Genomic DNA, 19,449 nt, shown 5'->3' on the forward strand with positions numbered 1-19,449 from the left:
CTCTAGCATTTGACCATTTAGGCATCTGGGCAGTTAGGGTCCTCATTCTGAATAACAAATAATTGATACGAATTATTCTTTTCCAGATGTAAATGAGTGCTTGTTAAGTGACAATCTCTGCAGAAATGGCAAGTGTGTGAATATGGTTGGAACATACCAGTGCTCATGTAACTCGGGGTACCAGGCCACTCCTGACAGACAAGGCTGCATGGGCAAGTGTTGTATATCTTCACCTATATATTTGTGCTTCAGTGTATATCGTTTCATCTCTCTTTTTTTATTTAATTTCATACCTTCCTTTTAAATTGAGCAGCACCATCTTCTCATCTACTGTTAGGCATATTGTGAACTATCATGGACCCTTCTTTTACTTTAGATATAGAAAGAAAGTATAAAAAGATTGTTGTTGTATTGAGCTCTGCAGAATACCTATGAGAAGGATATTCATATGGTTCCACTCCATTAAAACCAGAGGTTTGAGCTAACAACCAGGAAATGTTACTTGATTTTGTGATCAAGCAGGAAAAGGTGCATGCCTTAATAGTTTCTCTTTCACTTTTTCTCCTCACTATATACATCTCCTAAACCCTTCACTGCAGTACTACTGAGTTGTGTAGTTGTCATTGCATTGGTAAGGAGTAAGGAGAATATTTGTATTGAGAACTTTCTGTACATGTTGGCTTTGTTATTTTTTTTTGGAAAAAATATACATTTGTGCTACATTTCAAGCTTTAATGAAATCAAAGTTTCTCAGTGTTTTTCTTTCTTTCCTTCCCCCTTGTGTTTTGCACTTTTTTTTTTTACATCCCTAGTAATACATATGAACAAAACCACCACCTAGTAGTAGTGACGTGCGCCCACAGATGAAGATAAAATTGACAGAAAGCTGAACAAAATATAGTTCAGAGACAGTAGAGTGAGAATGAACGTTCAGAAGCTCAGGACTGATGATTTGTTTCATCTGCTAAGTAAAATAGCAGGAGAAGATGACTTTTCCTTATATAAAAGTAGACTCACTGCTGCTGATGTTTCTTCCCCAGATATTGATGAATGTATGATAATGAATGGAGGCTGTGACACCCACTGCACTAACTCAGAAGGCAGCTATGAGTGCAGCTGCAGTGACGGGTATGCTCTAATGCCAGATGTCAGGACATGCGCAGGTAAAAGTTATATCATCCTATCTTTCAGCCGTTATGGACATGATTTTCTTTTAGCTGATCTGTACTAGAGTGTCAGATTTATTGTCTGCTTGCTTTTTTCTCCCCTTCCTGTCCCGGCAGATATTGATGAGTGTGAAAACAATCCAGATATTTGTGATGGTGGGCAGTGTACTAATATTCCAGGGGAATATCGCTGTCTCTGTTATGATGGATTTATGGCTTCTATGGACATGAAAACTTGTATTGGTGAGTAGCTATATGCACTAAATGCAAGTCTAAAAGTTCTGTAGCTAATTTGTAGCATGTTGTGCCAATTCTTTGAAAGTGAATATTGAAACTATGTATATTTTTTTTAAAAAGTAGAAAAGAAGGAAGAAGGAAGTCTTTCTTGCCTGTCACTTCAGATTTCAGGAAAGGTAGAGAAATATTTAAGAAGACCGTAAAGATTAGTCAAATCACATGATTTCAAAAGTAGGAATCACTTAATTATAATAATACGATTCCTCTAAAATTTCTCTATTGAGACTGAGTGTGCCCTAGCATTTTCTTCTGTCTCTTGTAGTTGCTTTAGTTTGTTCCCTCAACAACAGGAAGTTACCATGAACAATTATAAAGGAAACTGAAATGAAAGTATTTCCTCAAATGAACCAAACCTGTTTAATTTATCTTGATGTTTATATGAAGGTCCTGCCTTTTGCATTTAATAAAAAAATCCACAAAAATCCACGTGTTTCACATTTTACGGTAGTTTTGGCTATACTAATAACATTTTTTTACATTTTATGAACATCTTTCAAACAAACATGGTGTATGTCCACACACAGGCACACACACTGAGGAGAAACTAGTTATATGTAATGCTGAGCAAAGCTGTCCTGAGCTGGTTTTGTCTTCTTTCTTTCATAGTTTGAGTTGAATTTAAGATTTTCTTTCCACTTTCAATTTTGTGTTACTCTAGGCTCTTGTTTTCAGCTTTGCTTGCATACTCCATATATTACACAACCAACCTGAGAGTTGAGAACTGATCTTTTCAGTATTTTCTTTTACATTAGCCGTGTCAGTAGCAGTAAAATCAGAATGGTTTTTTTTTCATTTTGTGCACAACTACTCTTAAATGTTCTTCTCTAGGGAAACAGGTTAGAAACAGTGATAAAGTGAACTTGTATATATGAACTCTGTTATGTATGTAATTGCTTTTTTCAACTAATAAGGAATTTATTTGTATTTACAGATGTGAATGAATGTGATCTGAATTCCAACATCTGTATGTCTGGGGGGTGTGAAAACACTAAAGGTTCCTTCATTTGTCACTGTCAGCTAGGATATTCGGTCAAGAAGGGAACCACTGGATGCACAGGTAAACCAAGTTTCCAGAATATGTGTCATAGTGCGCACATACCTTGATTGGCTTTCAGGTAAAATAAATGCACAGGTGCTCACACATAAGTAAGAGATGGATGTTTGTACGCAGTAGTAAATGTAAGATTAAGTATTTTACATTTGTCAGCATATATCTAGAGGCTGAAAAGCTATGTTCCTTGGCCAATATCATCGTAATATGAGAGGCCCCTTAAATAGATGTAATTTTAAAGGCAAGCTTTTATCAATATACATTAGGGGGAGTATCTGTGGTAGGAAATATAGCTTGGGTGGGCACAGCTGCATTTGTATTGAAAGTGTTTTATCAGTACTCATTTGTCATACGTACTTATAGTGTAAGCTCATCTGTCAACTAGAGCTGCAAGAAATGATCCTGTAGTCTAAGAAAAATCTAAAAGGAAAGAAAAAGTAAAAGGAAACAATGAAAACAGTGTTGATGTAAAAGGGGAAGTATATGCTGTCCTTGAACCCATGGTAATGTTAAAGAATCATACTCAGTCAGTTTTAAGCTCTACAAGTTCCTATGATAGTTAAGCAGTACCTTGGGTTCTGCAGTCTGGGTCCACTGAATTGAGGAAGTTAAATTCATCCAGAACTATTATTCTGGGAAAGTTCACAAAATTTCTCTTATTATTTGGTCTTTAACATTTTGTCCTGTAATTATTAAGATCTTGGACTAAAAAATTTTATAACTAAAATGTACCTGTGCACCGTAAGGTCTTATCTCATTTTTAGACATATGAAGATCAGCATATGTAATATATCTGGAAAAGAGTTTTCATTTCAAACTGAATAGCAGTCGTGGGAAAGCAGGCTAATTTTGTAATGTTTACAAACAAAGAACAAAATGAAAATACGCTTGCCACTACTTTTTACTGAAGTGTAATACAAAGTAACTTTCTGCAGTCTTGAACATTTGTATTTTAAAGGACTGCAAATCTGCACAGGGGAAGTCAGCAACATGTGAAAGGAACATAATTTGTAGCACTCTGGTACTCCTGATGTCAATACTAATTTATTTTGTGCTTATAGATGTGGATGAGTGTGAGATTGCTGCTCACAACTGTGATATGCATGCCTCATGTGTCAATGTACCAGGAAGTTTTAAATGTAGTTGCAGAGAAGGATGGGTTGGAAATGGCATTAAATGTATTGGTACGTATACAGAAAATAATGCTTTCTTCTTTTTTCTTTTTTTTTCCCATGAAAGCGTGTCATATGACTCTAATAGAAACATTCTTCTATCTGCTGCACTCTGTGGATAGATGGTTATGAAAGATTCTTACATTTCAAGGATTTGGTTTTCTGAGAAAAAAAATGATTTTGTCTCAGAGGCCTGTCTGTGTAACATCTTACAGAATTAACAAACACAGTTTGCATAAAACCACTAGTATGAGCAAAATAAATTTAAAAAAAAGTAAAAAATAAAACGGAATTTATTTTGTGGTTTCCTGCCAGTAAGATACGATTTCTGTTACTTAATATAATTTTTTGTAAATGCCCCGTATATATATATAGGTTTTAGGCCCTGCTATAAAGCTGATTGGACTTGAGTTATGGGAAGATGGATTCTACTTTGCTGGCCTAGTAGAATAGCATCATGTCCCCTTGCCTTCATTTCTTAGTTTGATCTGTAATACTTACGTTTTTCCACAACATTTTTGGATCTATGGAAGAGGAGTTTCATTTAAGAATTAGGCTTTGTTGATGTGAAAGAAAATGTACCATATTATGAGATTTTACTGCTACCAGATTTTCTAAGCTATCTCTGAGAAAAAGGGAAAGGACCTCTGGTCTTTATTGTTATGATTTAGTTAAAAAAATATCTGAGGTTCTAGTAAGTAAAGTAAAAGTCCCATTTGAAGGAGGAAACTTTAAATAATTTTTTTTTTCCAGCAGCATCCTCATAGTTAGACTAGCTCCTGGATGTAGAGGATACTTCCAGGAGACCACCCTGTGTCTTCTCATGGGAACTTTACATATTTATGGAGACATAAATCATGTTTGCAGTTTCACTTGCTAGCTTGACAGTTAATTGTAAGCCCAGTATGCTAACTGCTCTGTTGCTGCTTACACTCTTTTGCCCCTGATGTGCAGATCTTGATGAATGCTCCAATGGGACCCACCAATGCAGCGTGAATGCTCAGTGTGTGAACACCCCGGGGTCGTACCGCTGTGCCTGCATGGAAGGATTCACGGGGGATGGATTTACTTGCTCTGGTAAGAAGTGTCTGTGAAAGCTGACTTGTCACTTGTTGTTTCTGTTGTATGGAAGCTTTGCAATTTAGATCTAAGTCCAAAGTGAAAGATAATTAAATATAGAAGTGTCCTTTAAGATAAGGATTCTTCCTATCTGCTGAAGAAATCCTAACAAAGGCAACTCATTCTTCTTTTGGTTCATGTGCCAAATTGGACCCATGGGGCGCATTAGTGGTGTAAAGTTCCTGTTTGCTGCTGCCTCCTCCTCCTCTTCACACCGTTTTTTTGAATGGTTGCAGCAGCAGGCTCTCTAGTCAAGAACACCAGCTCTCTCTTTTATGGTTCCTGTCTTGTAGGCCAGGTCTGCCTCTTGCAGGCAAGTCATCATCTGGTTTCCTCTCACTATTATAGTACGACTTTTTAAAAAGGAAAAACAAATGAGTTGAAAAATATTGCCCATGAACTCTGTATTTAAAATTGTAGGTAAATGCTCACTATTCAGAGTTAACATTGTTTAGCACACAACAAGTGATTCAAAATGAACTGACATGTTATATAAAGTGTAAATGTTTTATATTTAAACATTAATGGCTGTGTATTGAGTTACTGTGAATTTTATCATTTACAGAGTGGAGATACAATGATGTCTCTGCTCTTGAGTTCTAACGTGTGCTGTTATGTAGTCAGCAAATTCATATGTTGGAAGGAATGCATCCTAATGATAGCAAAATACCCAGAAAGTAATGTGAATGCATTCTTCATTAGCTAGCTGGCTAATTTTAAATTAAAATTAATTTGCATCTTAACAAAACAGTCTTCTGATTAGTGTTGGGGTTTTTTTTACTTCAGAATAAGGATCTTCAAACATTCTTTGTCTATGTCTTTCAAGTTTGTAGTTGATTAACAAAAACTTTCATCCCTATTATTAATACCTTGTGTTTCCAATCTATGTTTTAAAAATCAGATAGAATACTAGGGATTGCCAAATAAAATGAAAAAATTATATTGAAATTTTTTTTGGATGATCGTAAACATACCTGACAAAATTATGAGTCCTTATGATGATGAATGCCTTCATTTGTCACTCTGCTCTTTTCTAGCCTGCAAAAAAAAAAGGTCACTTTTGGAGCATGCTAGAATAATCCCCAGTAGTGTACAAATGGTAGTTGTAATGCTCATAATCCTCAAAGAATATTTTCTAAAATGCATATGAAAATAATTTTCTATGCATTATTCACTTAAGAAAATATGCCTTTCAAATGTATTTTGTATCAAAGTAACATAACAATAAATACTAGGGAAGAAAGCCTTGATGTTGTAAGCAAAGTATTCAACTTACTTGTCAAAGCTAAGACTGAATCTGAAAACCTTGTATTATTTAAAAAAATATAAAAGTTTTAGTGAAAAACAAGGAGTAAAGAATCATGGCAAGATAAAAGGAATAATTTTGGAAATGACATTATGTTTGCTTTCCTGCATTCTTTAAATTTACATCAACTTCAGGTGTAAGTATTTTCTTTTTATGTTGGCGATACTCAACAGCACTGTTATTTTGAACGTCAGGATACTATTATTTGTACTCGGTTAGTGAAATATGCAGATTCAGTGAAACTTTGTCTCCTGCAGATGTTGATGAGTGTGCAGAAAATGTTAACCTGTGTGAAAATGGACAGTGTTTGAATGTCCCTGGTGCCTACCGTTGTGAGTGTGAGATGGGGTTCACTCCCACCTTGGACAGCAGGTCATGCCAAGGTAAGCTACTGGTACTTCAAGCTTATTCTCTGAATTTGGGTTGACTGCTATAAGGCAAACAACCAGAAGTGCTGGAAGGACCTCAAGCTGGGAGCAGAATATTCAGCACATGCTTTACATGTAAGTAAATTCTTCAAGCAAGGAGTGTTGAAGGTAGATTTCATCTTCTTATCAAGTTTTCCTGACTTTGGTCCAAAAATCCCAGAGACCACGATTATCTTAGTAGTTTTGGTTTTTAATTATTTCTTTCCTTTTTGTCCCTAGTGAATACTGTGTGGAAAATCTTGTGCTTATCACTGGGTTTTTTTAGTGTGTTTACATAGGAGACACAAACTGCATGGAAGTGATTTAATTTTAAAATAAATGTTTTCAGGAAAACTGAAGTAGGCAAATCACTTCTCTATTTGACAAGTTTGTAACACCCCTTAGAATGCAAGCTGGAGGGTTTTTTGTCATCACCCTTTTACTCTCAATATGCTACCAGATCATGTGAAGTGAAAAAGGAATTTCTATCTTTCTAGTCTGATTGAGCTTCTATTCCCTGTTGTTTTCTTATGTCTTTTTTTTTTTTTTACTTAATATAATAGAACTATGTATTAGATAACATCTTTTTAGCTTTCGCTACAAATTTTTTAAATTTATTTCCTATTTAATGGTGGAAACCTCATAATGTCTTAGGAAATTAAAATTCTTGATGAGACATTAAAGCCAGATTCCAAAATGTAGTCTCTGAAATTCAGTCCAAAACTTGACGTGTTCAAACCTTCAAGTATACATGTATGAATTGGACTCTGAGCTGTGGAAGAATTGCAGATGCTTCTGAAAATTTAGCTACACAACTCTTTTGATCATATCTGTGAATAGTTGTGAGGTACTGTCCGTCATCTTTACTGAATTTTTCAGTGCACTTCAGTTAATCATGTTATAGTAGTGCCAATGTTCTAATACAAATCCCCAAAGAGGTATGAGCCAGTCAATGTTTTGAAAAATAATATGATTTGAATTCTTGGGTCACAATTTTGGAAAAATGGTTAGTATATTACTGTGATTCCAACGGACCTCTGAAAGCATTCCATAGATTGTAATTTGTCCTATGAGAAGGTGACACCTTGGCTGATTTCTGCAATCTAGGGACAAAATCCAAAGTTTGGATTTACTACAGTAATTGTAATGCAAATAATTCATCCAATTTATTCAGAAATCCATTGAGATGTCAGCACATTAGCTTCTCAATGATACAGTCTTTTCCATAACTTCATAAAACTCCAACTGAACACGAGTTATGTTTGTGACCTGATTCAGAGATCACCTCCATATCTGTATGCCGAAGTACTTAGAAATCTTTCTCTAATTTCCAGTGTAAGTTTATTCAGGAATGTTAGTTATTAGGCATTTATCTTAGATTTCATTTTCCTTAAAAATTCATATCTCTCTCCCGCAGGAAGGTGCCCCTTTACTTTTCTTCCTACAAAGGACATTATATCACTTCTCAAGCCTTGGATAGGGCCAGCAAGCCAAGTTCAAAATAGATATTTCATTAATCATACAAATATCCCTTTTTTACACTCTGTCCATTTTTTGTTAATCACTCCTCAACAGTGCAACGTACGCAGAATTTCATATGAAGACTTAACTGTGTGTTGTAAAACAGTACTAATGGTTTCTGCTTTCCTGTCTCTGCTAAAATAGCTCACTAGTAAATGCTAGAGGTGCATAAGCCCTTTACACAGATGTGCTTTTTTGGAAAAATTAGAAGTCTTGCTCTCAAACAGTATATGCAGGGGGGTTTTCCCTCTTACCTTATTTACCTTCAACTCAGAAGATATTTATAGTTTCTGTCTAAAACCATAGCTTTACATTCTGTGCTGTTAGTATTTGACTCTTTCTGGCACTATAGTTGACAAAGTCTTCTAATTTTCTGTCAGCACCTTTCACCTTTATTTAATCTGTAATTTACACACACAAGCAGTCCTTTACATGCATTTTAGCTCACCTACATGTAGTTACTATACTATTCGTTTAATGTTGGCTTGAGAAGTCAGATAATTCTTACTTCCTATATTTCTTTTCCCTGTGTTCTTTCTCCAAGGAGATAAAAGTAACAGTCGATGCCTACTCCTTCTCTTTCTTCTTAGTATACTTTTTTTACCGTGGGAATGTTGACTTGAAAATCTTATTTTGAAAATCTTACTTTTGAAAATCTTACTGCTATTACTAAAAAATATTGCACTCTAAGCTAAGAAATTACTGACACGGTCATATGCTGTTACACGTCATTATCTTTAACACATGTTTTGAGAAGAACTTACTGACTTTTTGAATTAGCTTTCATTTTGAGTCCTGGGAAGGCAATTTTGCTTTTTGTGATTCAGATTAGGTATAACAGGAACAAATAACAAGCAGCTTAATGAAGACTGACTTACAAATCCCTAGCAGTAGCATTCCACAGAAATCGGAAGTGATTACTTATTGTTGCTTTTAAAAATGTTTTTACCTGTGTCTTCATTTACTTTTGTCAGTAGAACATACGATTGTAGAATTAATATGCTATGTAACTCTCTATTCTTAATATATTCCTTCAGATATCGATGAATGTTCCTTCCAGAACATATGTGTATTTGGTACCTGTAATAATCTACCAGGAATGTTTCATTGCATCTGTGATGATGGCTATGAGCTAGATCGAACTGGAGGAAACTGTACAGGTATATCTCTTCTGTTAAGAAATATTTCAACACTTTTTTTTTTTACTTTTTTTTTCCCCAATTGCGCCAAGTTAATTTAGAGGTGTGTTCGCAAAACATACATTGTATTCTCTTAAAACAACAAGAGTGCATTTTTCCCCACTAAATAAACAATGTGTAGAATTGCATGCTTTGGAGTTAGTTTAAGAATGGAACAACAATAATGGCTTCTTAAATATGCAGCCACACCAAGGTTATTCCTGAAAGTCTGTTGAATAACTAGTAGTTCTTTTGTTCAATTTCAGCTAAAATTCATTTGGATTTGAAATTTTCTTGCCCATTTTGTCTTAAAAAGTAAAATTATACTTCTTTTCTGTCCAGTGAGCAGATTTATGAATGTAACCTTCCTATTTTAGATATCGATGAATGTGCCGATCCCATTAATTGTGTTAATGGTCTTTGCGTGAATACCCCTGGAAGGTATGAGTGTAATTGCCCTCCAGACTTCCAGCTGAATCCTACTGGAGTGGGTTGTGTGGGTAAGTAAAAGCTACCTCAAGTATTACTTCAGGAGTCACAGCTGTGATGACTTTCTTGGTGCAAAGGAGGGTAGCAACGTAAAAAAAATGTGTTTTCACATACTGTGTACCCTGATGTATAGTTTTCTAGAGATGCAGTTAATTATTTTAACTGACTAATGATGTTTATATTTTCTCTAAAGTACACCTTTTTTAATTTCTTAGAACATGTATTATCTGCATTTCCGTTCTTCTGACAGTCAGCAATTCTTATTTAGAAAAATGAGTTTTTTAATCCTAGATGTGTCTTCAGACCAATGTAAACTGGAATTAAAACTGGTTGTAGTACCCAATCAGCTGGAAACAAAGCAAAAGATTTGTTTTACTGTAGTTTGCGTAATTCTGTCTGGCTTACACAGACTTGAAGTGAATTTTTAATACTTTTCTCCCCTTTCAACATGATGTAGGCCTGTCATGTGATTAGAGTATATACCAGCAGGCTAGAGAATTTTTAGGCAAGAATGGGGTTGAGAGACAAGTTAAGGTTCAGCTGTAAGGATTTGTGTGTGATCCTGGGAAAAACTTCTGACTTTTTTTATTTGTAAAATAGCCTTTTTATTTTATTACCTTGGGAAGATTCAGAGTTTCCTGAATTGATAATCAGAACTCTATCCACTTTCTAAATGCTTACAGTAGTACTACAGTGTAGTGACAAATTAATTTATTCTAAGCAAATAATTTCTGAGCAAATGCAGATTTCCTTCAGAACAAATTTGCTTGTCCTTTCTATGTTTCTCCATTTTCTGCCTATGAATATTCTCTGCTGCTTCTCTGGAGGGTAGAAACAAGTCCTGTTCGAGATCTTTACATGTCCATATCCTTGGCCAACGTATTCTAAAACTTTAAGCAGAGATTTTTAAAGATTAAGTGAATTTATATGATCTATTCCCATTTAATTGGAAGCCTGTGTTTTTGTCTCCCGTAGACTCTTCTGACAATTCCTGCCTCACTACATTTCTTCTGCAGTTGCAGCCTGACTTAAGCTTTGTCTTATCTGAAGTTTCAGCTGAAGTAATGAAATCTTGCCTTTTTGACTCTAGTTCTGCAGCATATACCTACCAAGATCCTCATTCTTTCCTACAGACAGATGCTGTGCATGATCAGCCCTGCAAGCCCTGAATTATGACCAAAGAATTTGAGTGATCTCTGACAAAGCTTAAGAAAATTAATTATCCTACTGCTAGCTGACTTGTGTTTCACTAAAATATGGGAGTTTGAGTTGGCAGTCTGCTTTGGGACCGATTGTCCCAATGACATTTCTGGCAGGAGTGCAATGTTTCCTCAAGGAAGCATCCGTGCTGGAATGGAACCTACTCAGGACTAAATCTAGCAGCTTTAGAGTCCCAAATGAGAGAGCAAGCCCTCCCTCTCTGAAGAAGAAAAAAAATTGAATAAGCACGTGGTAGAAAAACTGCTTGACCTTCTTTATTTCTGTCCTGAAAACAATGTTACTAGAGCTGTCCCCCTTTCTGGTACAAAGACTCTTTTCCTTTCCATTTTGTAGGGAGCATTTTTAGTTTCTCAATGCCTGATTGTACAGAAAAGACACTCCCAAGACTGAGCCTCCTGAGCAAACATGAGTGTTTCGGGCAGGCTCTAGGTCTTTTCAAGTTCAGTTTCAGACAATGGCAGAACTGGAATCAACTCAATTGTCTATAGGATTTGTGCAAGCCTTAGGTGTACACTTCCCATCTCTCCACAGCCTAATCCTATGACAAAGTGCAAAAAACACTTGTTGAACATTCACCTTGTATTTTTGACAGGGGCAAGCAAGGCCTCTGCTTTCCATGAAATATCGTCAGAGTAAGGTAATAGAAATAAAGCCCTAATCTGTGCATGAAATGACACTTTAGTGCCTATATTTTTAGAAGCCCTTAAGAAATTATGCACCCAGTGCAACTGAAAACACATTGGTTATACTATTTTATGTGATTGTAGGCGTTGTTAAGTTTTGAACTTTATTTCTTTCACCAGCAGTTCTCATTTCTAACGTTTCCAAAGGGTTAAATAATTTTGCTTGGGAAGTGGAAAGAGAGAGAGTAGCCATTTCAATGCAGCTGTACTAGTTCTGCTTCTAGATTTGGTATGTTTAAGGTATGTCTAATGATTTACTTAGCCCAAAGAGGGAAGAACTGAAATTCCATTTGCTTATGGTCCTTTAGAGTCTCAGGACTGCAATTCCAAATTGAAACTTCACTTGCGATGATTTTTATGTCACTGGTACATGGCAAAACATTACCCAGTTTTCATTCTAAGCTTGTACTTATTTGGGAAAAAAAAAACCAAACAAAACAAAAACCAAAACGCAGAGGCCAGTAGAACTCACAGAGGAAAAGGGAAGTTTCTTGCTTCTAGAGTGCAGAAGCTGTGGTGAAAACTTCATGTCCAAGGACAGCAACTTCTCGTTCTCTTCAGTAGGACTATCTCTTGCACTCTTGAGCAAAAATGATGGAGGAATTTAAATTCCAGTTGTTTTCAAAAGGAACAGAAATATTATCCTTAGCAAAGAAGAACATTGTGCTTTGTCAAAACAGTTCATGTGAGCAGTAAATCGAAACCTAAATCTCTTAATGAATTCAGTATTGATATTCTGCTAGGAATTCCAGGATCTGCCTTCATTCCAAGGTCTATTATCTCCTATTGTTCTTAACGGGCCTGAGGTCTCAGGCTAAAGCCATCTCTCAAAGTGGTCATTGTTTTTCGCTTTTCTCAAGAAGAATGAAACCAAATCTCTTCTTGGCTTCTCTTAAAAAGGCAGATGTCTTACGATATCATGAAGGGAGAGAAGCATGCAGTTCCTCTGAGAACGCAGGAGATAGGTATTCTCAGAGTAGCCACATTGGGTTTCTTCCAGCTCAAGAGCGCAATGAGAACAACAGGACGTGCCCTTTTAAAATTTTAAAAAGGTACTTCATTTTACTCTCATTTAACGTTGTCTTAAATTAAAAAGGTCTTCCACTTTAAGATATGCTTATCAGCAGTCTCAGGTCTTGGATCTTAACTTGGGGGACATAGAATTATCCCACCTGAAATTTTGTCATTTTCTGTCAGAGGCCCAGAGATACATTTGCCTCTGCCACTCAATTCTTAACTTAGTCTTTTAGCTTTCCAAGAGTGTACATTTATGGCGAGATAGTGAAATTTGTTGTAGAATATGTGAGGCTAAGGAACAAGCCTCCTTTTCCACAGTCTCTGCTACAGCATGCTCTTAAAACTGCAGCAAGATTCACACAGAGATTCCTTGCTCCTGCTGATACCTGCAGTTTTCTAAATCATTAAGTTACATTTTGAGTGAACTAATAGACTAATCTTCCTCAAACCTACTGCACATTTAGTTTATTCACTTTAATATTAATGATTTTTGGAGAATTTATTTGCTAGTGGAAGAATTCTTCAAACAACATGACGTTTTCCATGATTCCATAGAAGAATGAGTAAATTCTTCTGATTTCACAAGAAAGAGTCATGGCCTAGTCACAATCACGGTAGGCAGAGGCAATACTAAGAGTAAACTGCTGCAAAGTCTCTAGTGAAAGACTGACAATAGTTTATTATCTACATTAGGATATGGTGTGACTTTGGAAGACATGCAAACATTTTAAATTCGTGTCCGGGTACATAGGAAGCTGAAGCTGCCCATTTTCCCTGCTATTTCTCTCAACATTGGTAGCTATCAGAGTACATGAGTGTTTTGAGCTTGCCAACGACATCAGAAGCGCAACATTGTCTGAATTTCTTCTTTGGGGTCTGAAATGTTAATATTAATGCCTGCTGTTCCTTTGTTCAGCTCATTGTGTGCAGCTGCAGTCATATGTGCTTTATATGTAGATAACCGTGTTGGCAATTGCTACCTGAAGTATGGACTGCGAGGAGATGGAAGCCTATCATGCAACACTGAAATTGGAGTTGGAGTCAGTCGTTCCTCGTGCTGCTGTTCTCTGGGAAAGGCTTGGGGAAACCCCTGTGAGACGTGTCCCCCTGTAAACAGCAGTAAGGAAATGTTCTCTTTTTCTCCCCACACCCTCTTAGTACAGAAGATGCCAACAAGAGATAGGAAAAGTGTTTGAAACTTTGTTACAGTTTGTTACTGTTTGTTACTGTATGAAACTTTGTACTGTTGCATTGTACATCCTAGCCTTTAAGAAACAGATTTTTGTCATGAGTCAGTGTTCTGGCACAGTTATAAATTAAAATCTCCCTGCTGCTGTTAGAGGGGTGGTGCAGAGGTGTGGGCCTGAGTATCAGAAGACGTGACCTTTAGTCTGCTGTGACTGACTTGGTTCATGTTCTCACATTAATAAATCAGCAGTAATTTTAGAAGGCACTTCCCAGTGGACAAGGCCCATGTACTTTGGATAGTGTGCGGCCCTTCATTTTATTTTGCTTTTACTTTTCTCCCATTAAAACAGTTAAGGTAGTTCCAGCTACACTTACGTATCTTAAGAACGGAATGGACTGCCTGCCATCGATAAGGAATTTTTACCTAGCAACACCATGTTTGTAAGGAAATAACAAAATTGGTAATGCTTAGAACTCAAATCATGCCTTTAATCTGGAGAGCTGCAGTAGATCTCAAAGGATAGTGTTGGTAACTGTTGGGTAACTGTTTCTAAGTCACTGTTGAATACTTTCAAAACTGTTACCCGATTATACTTAGAATTTTTGCAGGGTTTTTAAGTTCTTTGAATGAATAATGCAACAGAAATGTCAAGCATGGTGTTCTTAACACTCATAATAGTATGAATTCTGATTTTATTATGTTCTGATTTATCAATGGTATACTGACATCTCGTATTAAAGAACTAATCAGAACAGAAAATGTACTTTTATAAAGACTCAGTACAGAGTAAACAACATCGTGCCTGCCTTAAGTTTATCTGTTTGTGCTTTAAGCATAACTCTTAATCTTACCTTAATTTTCTACACATCTAATGCGCTTGCTCTGTTTGCTATGGATAGGTCAAGAAGAGTAGAAAACCAATGAATGTAGGGAAGATGACTCCCTAAAAACAAAAATGAAATTTTATGTTTCTGTTCTTAGCATTTTATTCTTCATATGATTGATATGCTTTCTCTTGTTATAGCGGAATATAACACTCTCTGTCCAGGAGGAGAGGGATTCAGACCAAATCCCATCACTATTATTTTAGAAGGTGAGTTTTTTGTAAATGACTGTGATGTCTGGTTATAAAAAAAAAGGATCATCTTCAGACAGATATATACAGAAACTTTATTTTGCAGAAATCATTACATTTATTGCAAAGCACACCTCTCTGCTAATATGAATTGGCAACAACTTGATGGAAAGGCATATTGTAAAAGAGTATTGAACAAGTCCAACAATATTTCAGTGGGAAAATAAGTTGTTGCATGCCTTCTGTGTGCCTACTTACTTGAAGTGGACTTTGAAACTGGGCCCTGAAGGATAAGTCATTTATGAAAATTAGAGCTTATCAGTGGAATATATAAATTTCAGGAAATATTCATTGGACAAAGAAACAATGAGTTTCCAGTGAGTGTGCAGAAATGTAGAATTAGATGCCAAATTCCTGAAAACAGTTGAACTCCATGGTCTCATCAAGTTGAAACATGGTCCTCAAGAACTATTTAAATAGAAGAGAAAAAACATGTCATCCATGCTTACATGAAGTGTAATTTATGTCATATATCCACATGACAGTTCAAAGCTACTAGCTGGTAAATTTTCAGGGGAGTACTTAAAGTGTTTTCATTCTGGAATGAAAATATGGTGGATTTTTTTCTCTTTTCAGACATTGATGAATGTCAGGAACTGCCAGGTCTCTGCCAAGGTGGAAATTGCATCAATACTTTTGGCAGCTTCCAGTGTGAATGTCCAAAAGGCTACTACCTCAGTGAAGAGACAAGGATATGTGAAGGTTGAATCCCTTGAAACCTCCTTCTCTATCACAGTGCAGTTATTATGAAAAACACTGTCATTTTTAGCCTTAAATTCATAAGTGGACATGATACCCATACCCTTACGTAAAATCTTCTCTAAAATCATTATCTTTCAGGTTAATGTAAAGCTTGAAATGCAGCACTTGAATATACTTTCAGTAAACTGGTTGCTGGTTGTTCATAATTTCTAGCTTCTCACTTCAACACCTTATATCTCCTTACAGTTTCAATAGGCTTCCTGTATTTTAAGTGAGAAAAGGTGTTGTCCTCACAGTATTTTGGAGTAGAAGTTTAATTTACACAACATGAAGGAAAATTGCTATTGTTCTTCCTGTTGTGTTTGAGATTTGTCAGAAGTGTTAGAAACAAAATTTGTAAACAGATCCAAAAATGTAACGAATCTTTCATGGCTTCTCCTAATTTAGAGCATTGTATGTCAATTTCTCCTTCATTCACTTTGCACCTCTGAGAAAGGCTTACGCCCCTAGTATGTTAAAGAAGAAGATCCAGTGTTAGAGCAACAAGACTGTGTGATTATTCAGCTTGCCTCTTTCTAAACAGTGTAATTCAAAGGTAATTTCTCAGAAGAGTAGTGAACACATTAACAACTGAAAAGTGACTACCATTTCTCTGAGAAGAGGGCGTGAATGTCTTTTCTGAAGTTAATAGGGCAAAAGCTGTTCAGATTTCAGTGGTGAATTCAACAATTTGGAATTTATTTAAGGTGATCTCTTGCATTCCACTGGCTGGACTTGATAGAAGATAGCAACATGAATTTTCAGCAGCTGTTACGATAACTACTTAGCTCAGACTTGAGCTAGTCTTTGAATGAAATATTCTTCTTACCTTAGCATGGTTTATTATGGTCATGTTTCTCAAAAACATTTGGTAGAATTTGATCCTCTTTTCCTCAGTTAATTGTAGTGTGTTTACTTGATCTCTAGATATTGATGAGTGTGTTGCACATCCTGGTGTCTGTGGTCCTGGCACCTGCTACAATACCTTGGGGAACTACACCTGCATTTGCCCACCTGAATATATGCAGGTGAACGGAGGACATAACTGCATGGGTATGGAAGTGTCATCTTTACTAGAATGTTGTGAATATCATACTGTTTCAGGGCTAGACCCTCTGCCAGTTCTAAAGCCTTACATTGCTCCCTCTTACCTTTACCTCCCAGACAGTTACATCGTCCAGGAAAGAGATCCCAATGACTGACATGCAGTGTTCATGTGTTCTTATTCCTTAACAAAACCCAGAAATCTTTTATTTTCATTAGTCATTTTCAAATGATAGGGTTTACTGTGCAAATGGATCTGATGAGTACCTGCAGCGTGTTTCTCATTTCTTGGGAATTTCCTTTTTTCCCTTTGTGTCTTTGAAAGAAAACTGAAAATATGTCAAATGTAAAACAAAGATTGTAGATGACTTCAATTCTTAAGTTACTTTTACACACATCCATGCATATGCTTTGGGTGCATTCAGAAGCCAGAGTTAATGAACCACTGTCTGAGTTAGTAGGAGATTGATATCTATTCTAGTTTGTTTCTTGTTTACTTTATAAGTGATTCTTTTCTCACATGTAGACATGAGGAAAAGCTTTTGCTACAGAAGCTATAATGGAACCTCCTGTGAGAATGAACTGCCCTTCAATGTGACCAAAAGAATGTGTTGCTGTACATACAATGTTGGAAAAGCCTGGAACAAACCTTGTGAACCATGTCCAACTCCAGGAACAGGTAAAGCCTGCTATAATCATCGCAAAATTTTTACTCTCTTTGCCCATCTACTCCTTTATCTACTGGTTAAACTTGAACTTGCAGCCCCAGAAGACCTTTATGTATTTGCAAAGCAGAGTGATAATACCCTGCCATCCTGTCACTGGCTGGATTAAGACTTGCTATGCTAAACAAGAATAGGTGTTTCTTCTGTATTTTTAAGTGGAAGAAGTATCAGTCCATATTGAGTGGGAAGTTACAGCTTGAATAGTTTGAAGTCACCAACCATTCCACCTGGCTGAAAAAACAATTCACCAAGAACGTACATATTTTCCCTCTCAGCTACCCCTGAAGGCAAGAACAAGGGAACAAATTACTTTCAGGTGTCACTGAGATGAATAAAAAGGCCTGGAAGGTATGGACTGACCTTCCCATAAGCAGCAGCAGTAGGTCAGCCCTGTATCTGTAGGTAGATCTAATTGTTTAAACATATTTTTCGTTTTGTATTAGGGCACTATAAAGTCAGTATGCTGTGGTTTTATTCTTTCTTCATAACAAATACCAAAGCTTTCAGAAGTCTTCTATAAACAAATAATTACTTTCAATAATTTAGATTTGTGTCAAAAATCTATGTTTGTGTAGGTGAGACCCACCAAGGGAGCAGAGTAGATATAAACAAGTTTTCTGAATGAGTCATCACAGAACTCCCTTGTCTAAAGTATCCCTTTCAGGTTTCTGGAAAAACAGTCATTGAGTAATTGTACTGGGTTGATGATACTCTCTCACAAGAGATGCCTGTTGCCTGATCTGCCTTCCAGGATAATTAATTTAGAATAGTATAATTCAGTTGCTTGCATTTATCCTGGTAGTCCTAATCTGTCGAAACAAAATTACTAGGTTTAATTTCAAGAGTGTATTGCCTTTCTAGATTTTTCACTTTTTTCTCACATCAGAGTGTCATTCCCTCAGTTGCTTTTACATTTTCTCTGTTGAAGGTGATGAACTTGGAAAAGCTCTATAAGCGGAGCATTATAAAGGGAAGTAAAAATTCCTTTCTATAAAGGAAGATAAAAATAATATGATACGGTTCTTTTTCAGGTAATCTTTATAAAGTTCCTTTTCTGGAACAAAACACCTTTGAAAGCTCAGTTCAGAAAAATAATTGGTGGGAGAATCACTAGCATGGAAACTTGACAGTAACAGCTGGCCTTCCTTAAAAGATTTTACGTTTGTAAAAAGAGCAAAAGTGCCTAGGAGCTCATGGACAAACTCAGGCACAAAAAGGAAGCCTGTAGAGGTAAGACAGAGGTAACCTGAGAGGAATACAGAGAAATTGTCCGCATAGCCAGGGATCAGATTAGGAAAGCCAAAGCCCTGATAGAATTAAATCTGGCCAGGAACATCAAGGGCAACGAGAAAAGCTTCTAAAAGTATGCCGGTAAATAAAAGGGATAATGTGGACCCTCTCCAGAAGGAAGGAGGAGACCTGGTTACCAGGAATATAGAGAAGGCTGGGGCACTTAGATGACTTTTTGCTTCAGTCTTGAGTGGCAAATGCTCCAGCCACACCACCCACGTTGCAGAAGGCAAAGGCAGGGACTGGGAGAATGAGGAACCACCTAACGTAGAGAAAGATCAGGTTCAAGACCATTTAAGGAACATGAAGGCGCACAAGTCCATGGGACCTGATGCGATGCATCCATGGGTCCTTAGGGAACTGGCAGATGAAACTGCTAAGCCACTATACGTTGTATTTGAGAAGTTGTGACAGTCTGATGAAGTTTCTACTAACTGGAATAGGGGAAACATAACCCCCATTTTTAAAAAGGGAAAAAAGGACCCAGAGAACTACAGGCCAATTGGTCTCACCTCTGTACCCAGCAAGATTGGTGACAGCCAACACAGCTTCACTAAGGATGAATCCTGCCTGACAAATTTGGTGGCTTTCTATGATGGGGCTACAATATTGGTGGATAAAGGAAGAGCAGCTTACGTCTTCTGCCTGGAGTTGTGCAAAGCATTTGACACTCTCCTGCATGACATTCTTGAGTGAAA

General features: G+C 36.6%; 1 protein-coding gene across 1 annotated transcript in view; it reads left to right on the forward strand.

The window, feature by feature from the left end:
- Positions 1 to 19,449, forward strand: part of LOC104278760 (fibrillin-2) — a 64,144-nt gene that overhangs the window by 12,517 nt on the left and 32,178 nt on the right. Inside the window, exons 8-21 of the mRNA XM_009875837.1 lie at positions 87 to 212; positions 1,041 to 1,163; positions 1,284 to 1,409; positions 2,395 to 2,520; positions 3,576 to 3,698; positions 4,641 to 4,763; positions 6,369 to 6,494; positions 9,077 to 9,199; positions 9,595 to 9,717; positions 13,585 to 13,746; positions 14,841 to 14,909; positions 15,528 to 15,653; positions 16,620 to 16,745; positions 17,263 to 17,415. Coding sequence (XP_009874139.1) covers positions 87 to 212; positions 1,041 to 1,163; positions 1,284 to 1,409; positions 2,395 to 2,520; positions 3,576 to 3,698; positions 4,641 to 4,763; positions 6,369 to 6,494; positions 9,077 to 9,199; positions 9,595 to 9,717; positions 13,585 to 13,746; positions 14,841 to 14,909; positions 15,528 to 15,653; positions 16,620 to 16,745; positions 17,263 to 17,415 — 1,755 coding nt within the window. The remainder of the gene's footprint in view (positions 1 to 86; positions 213 to 1,040; positions 1,164 to 1,283; positions 1,410 to 2,394; positions 2,521 to 3,575; positions 3,699 to 4,640; positions 4,764 to 6,368; positions 6,495 to 9,076; positions 9,200 to 9,594; positions 9,718 to 13,584; positions 13,747 to 14,840; positions 14,910 to 15,527; positions 15,654 to 16,619; positions 16,746 to 17,262; positions 17,416 to 19,449) is intronic.

The sequence above is a fragment of the Apaloderma vittatum genome, unplaced genomic scaffold (assembly GCF_000703405.1).
Source record: "Apaloderma vittatum isolate BGI_N311 unplaced genomic scaffold, ASM70340v1 scaffold2939, whole genome shotgun sequence".
Lineage (NCBI taxonomy): Eukaryota > Metazoa > Chordata > Aves > Trogoniformes > Trogonidae > Apaloderma > Apaloderma vittatum.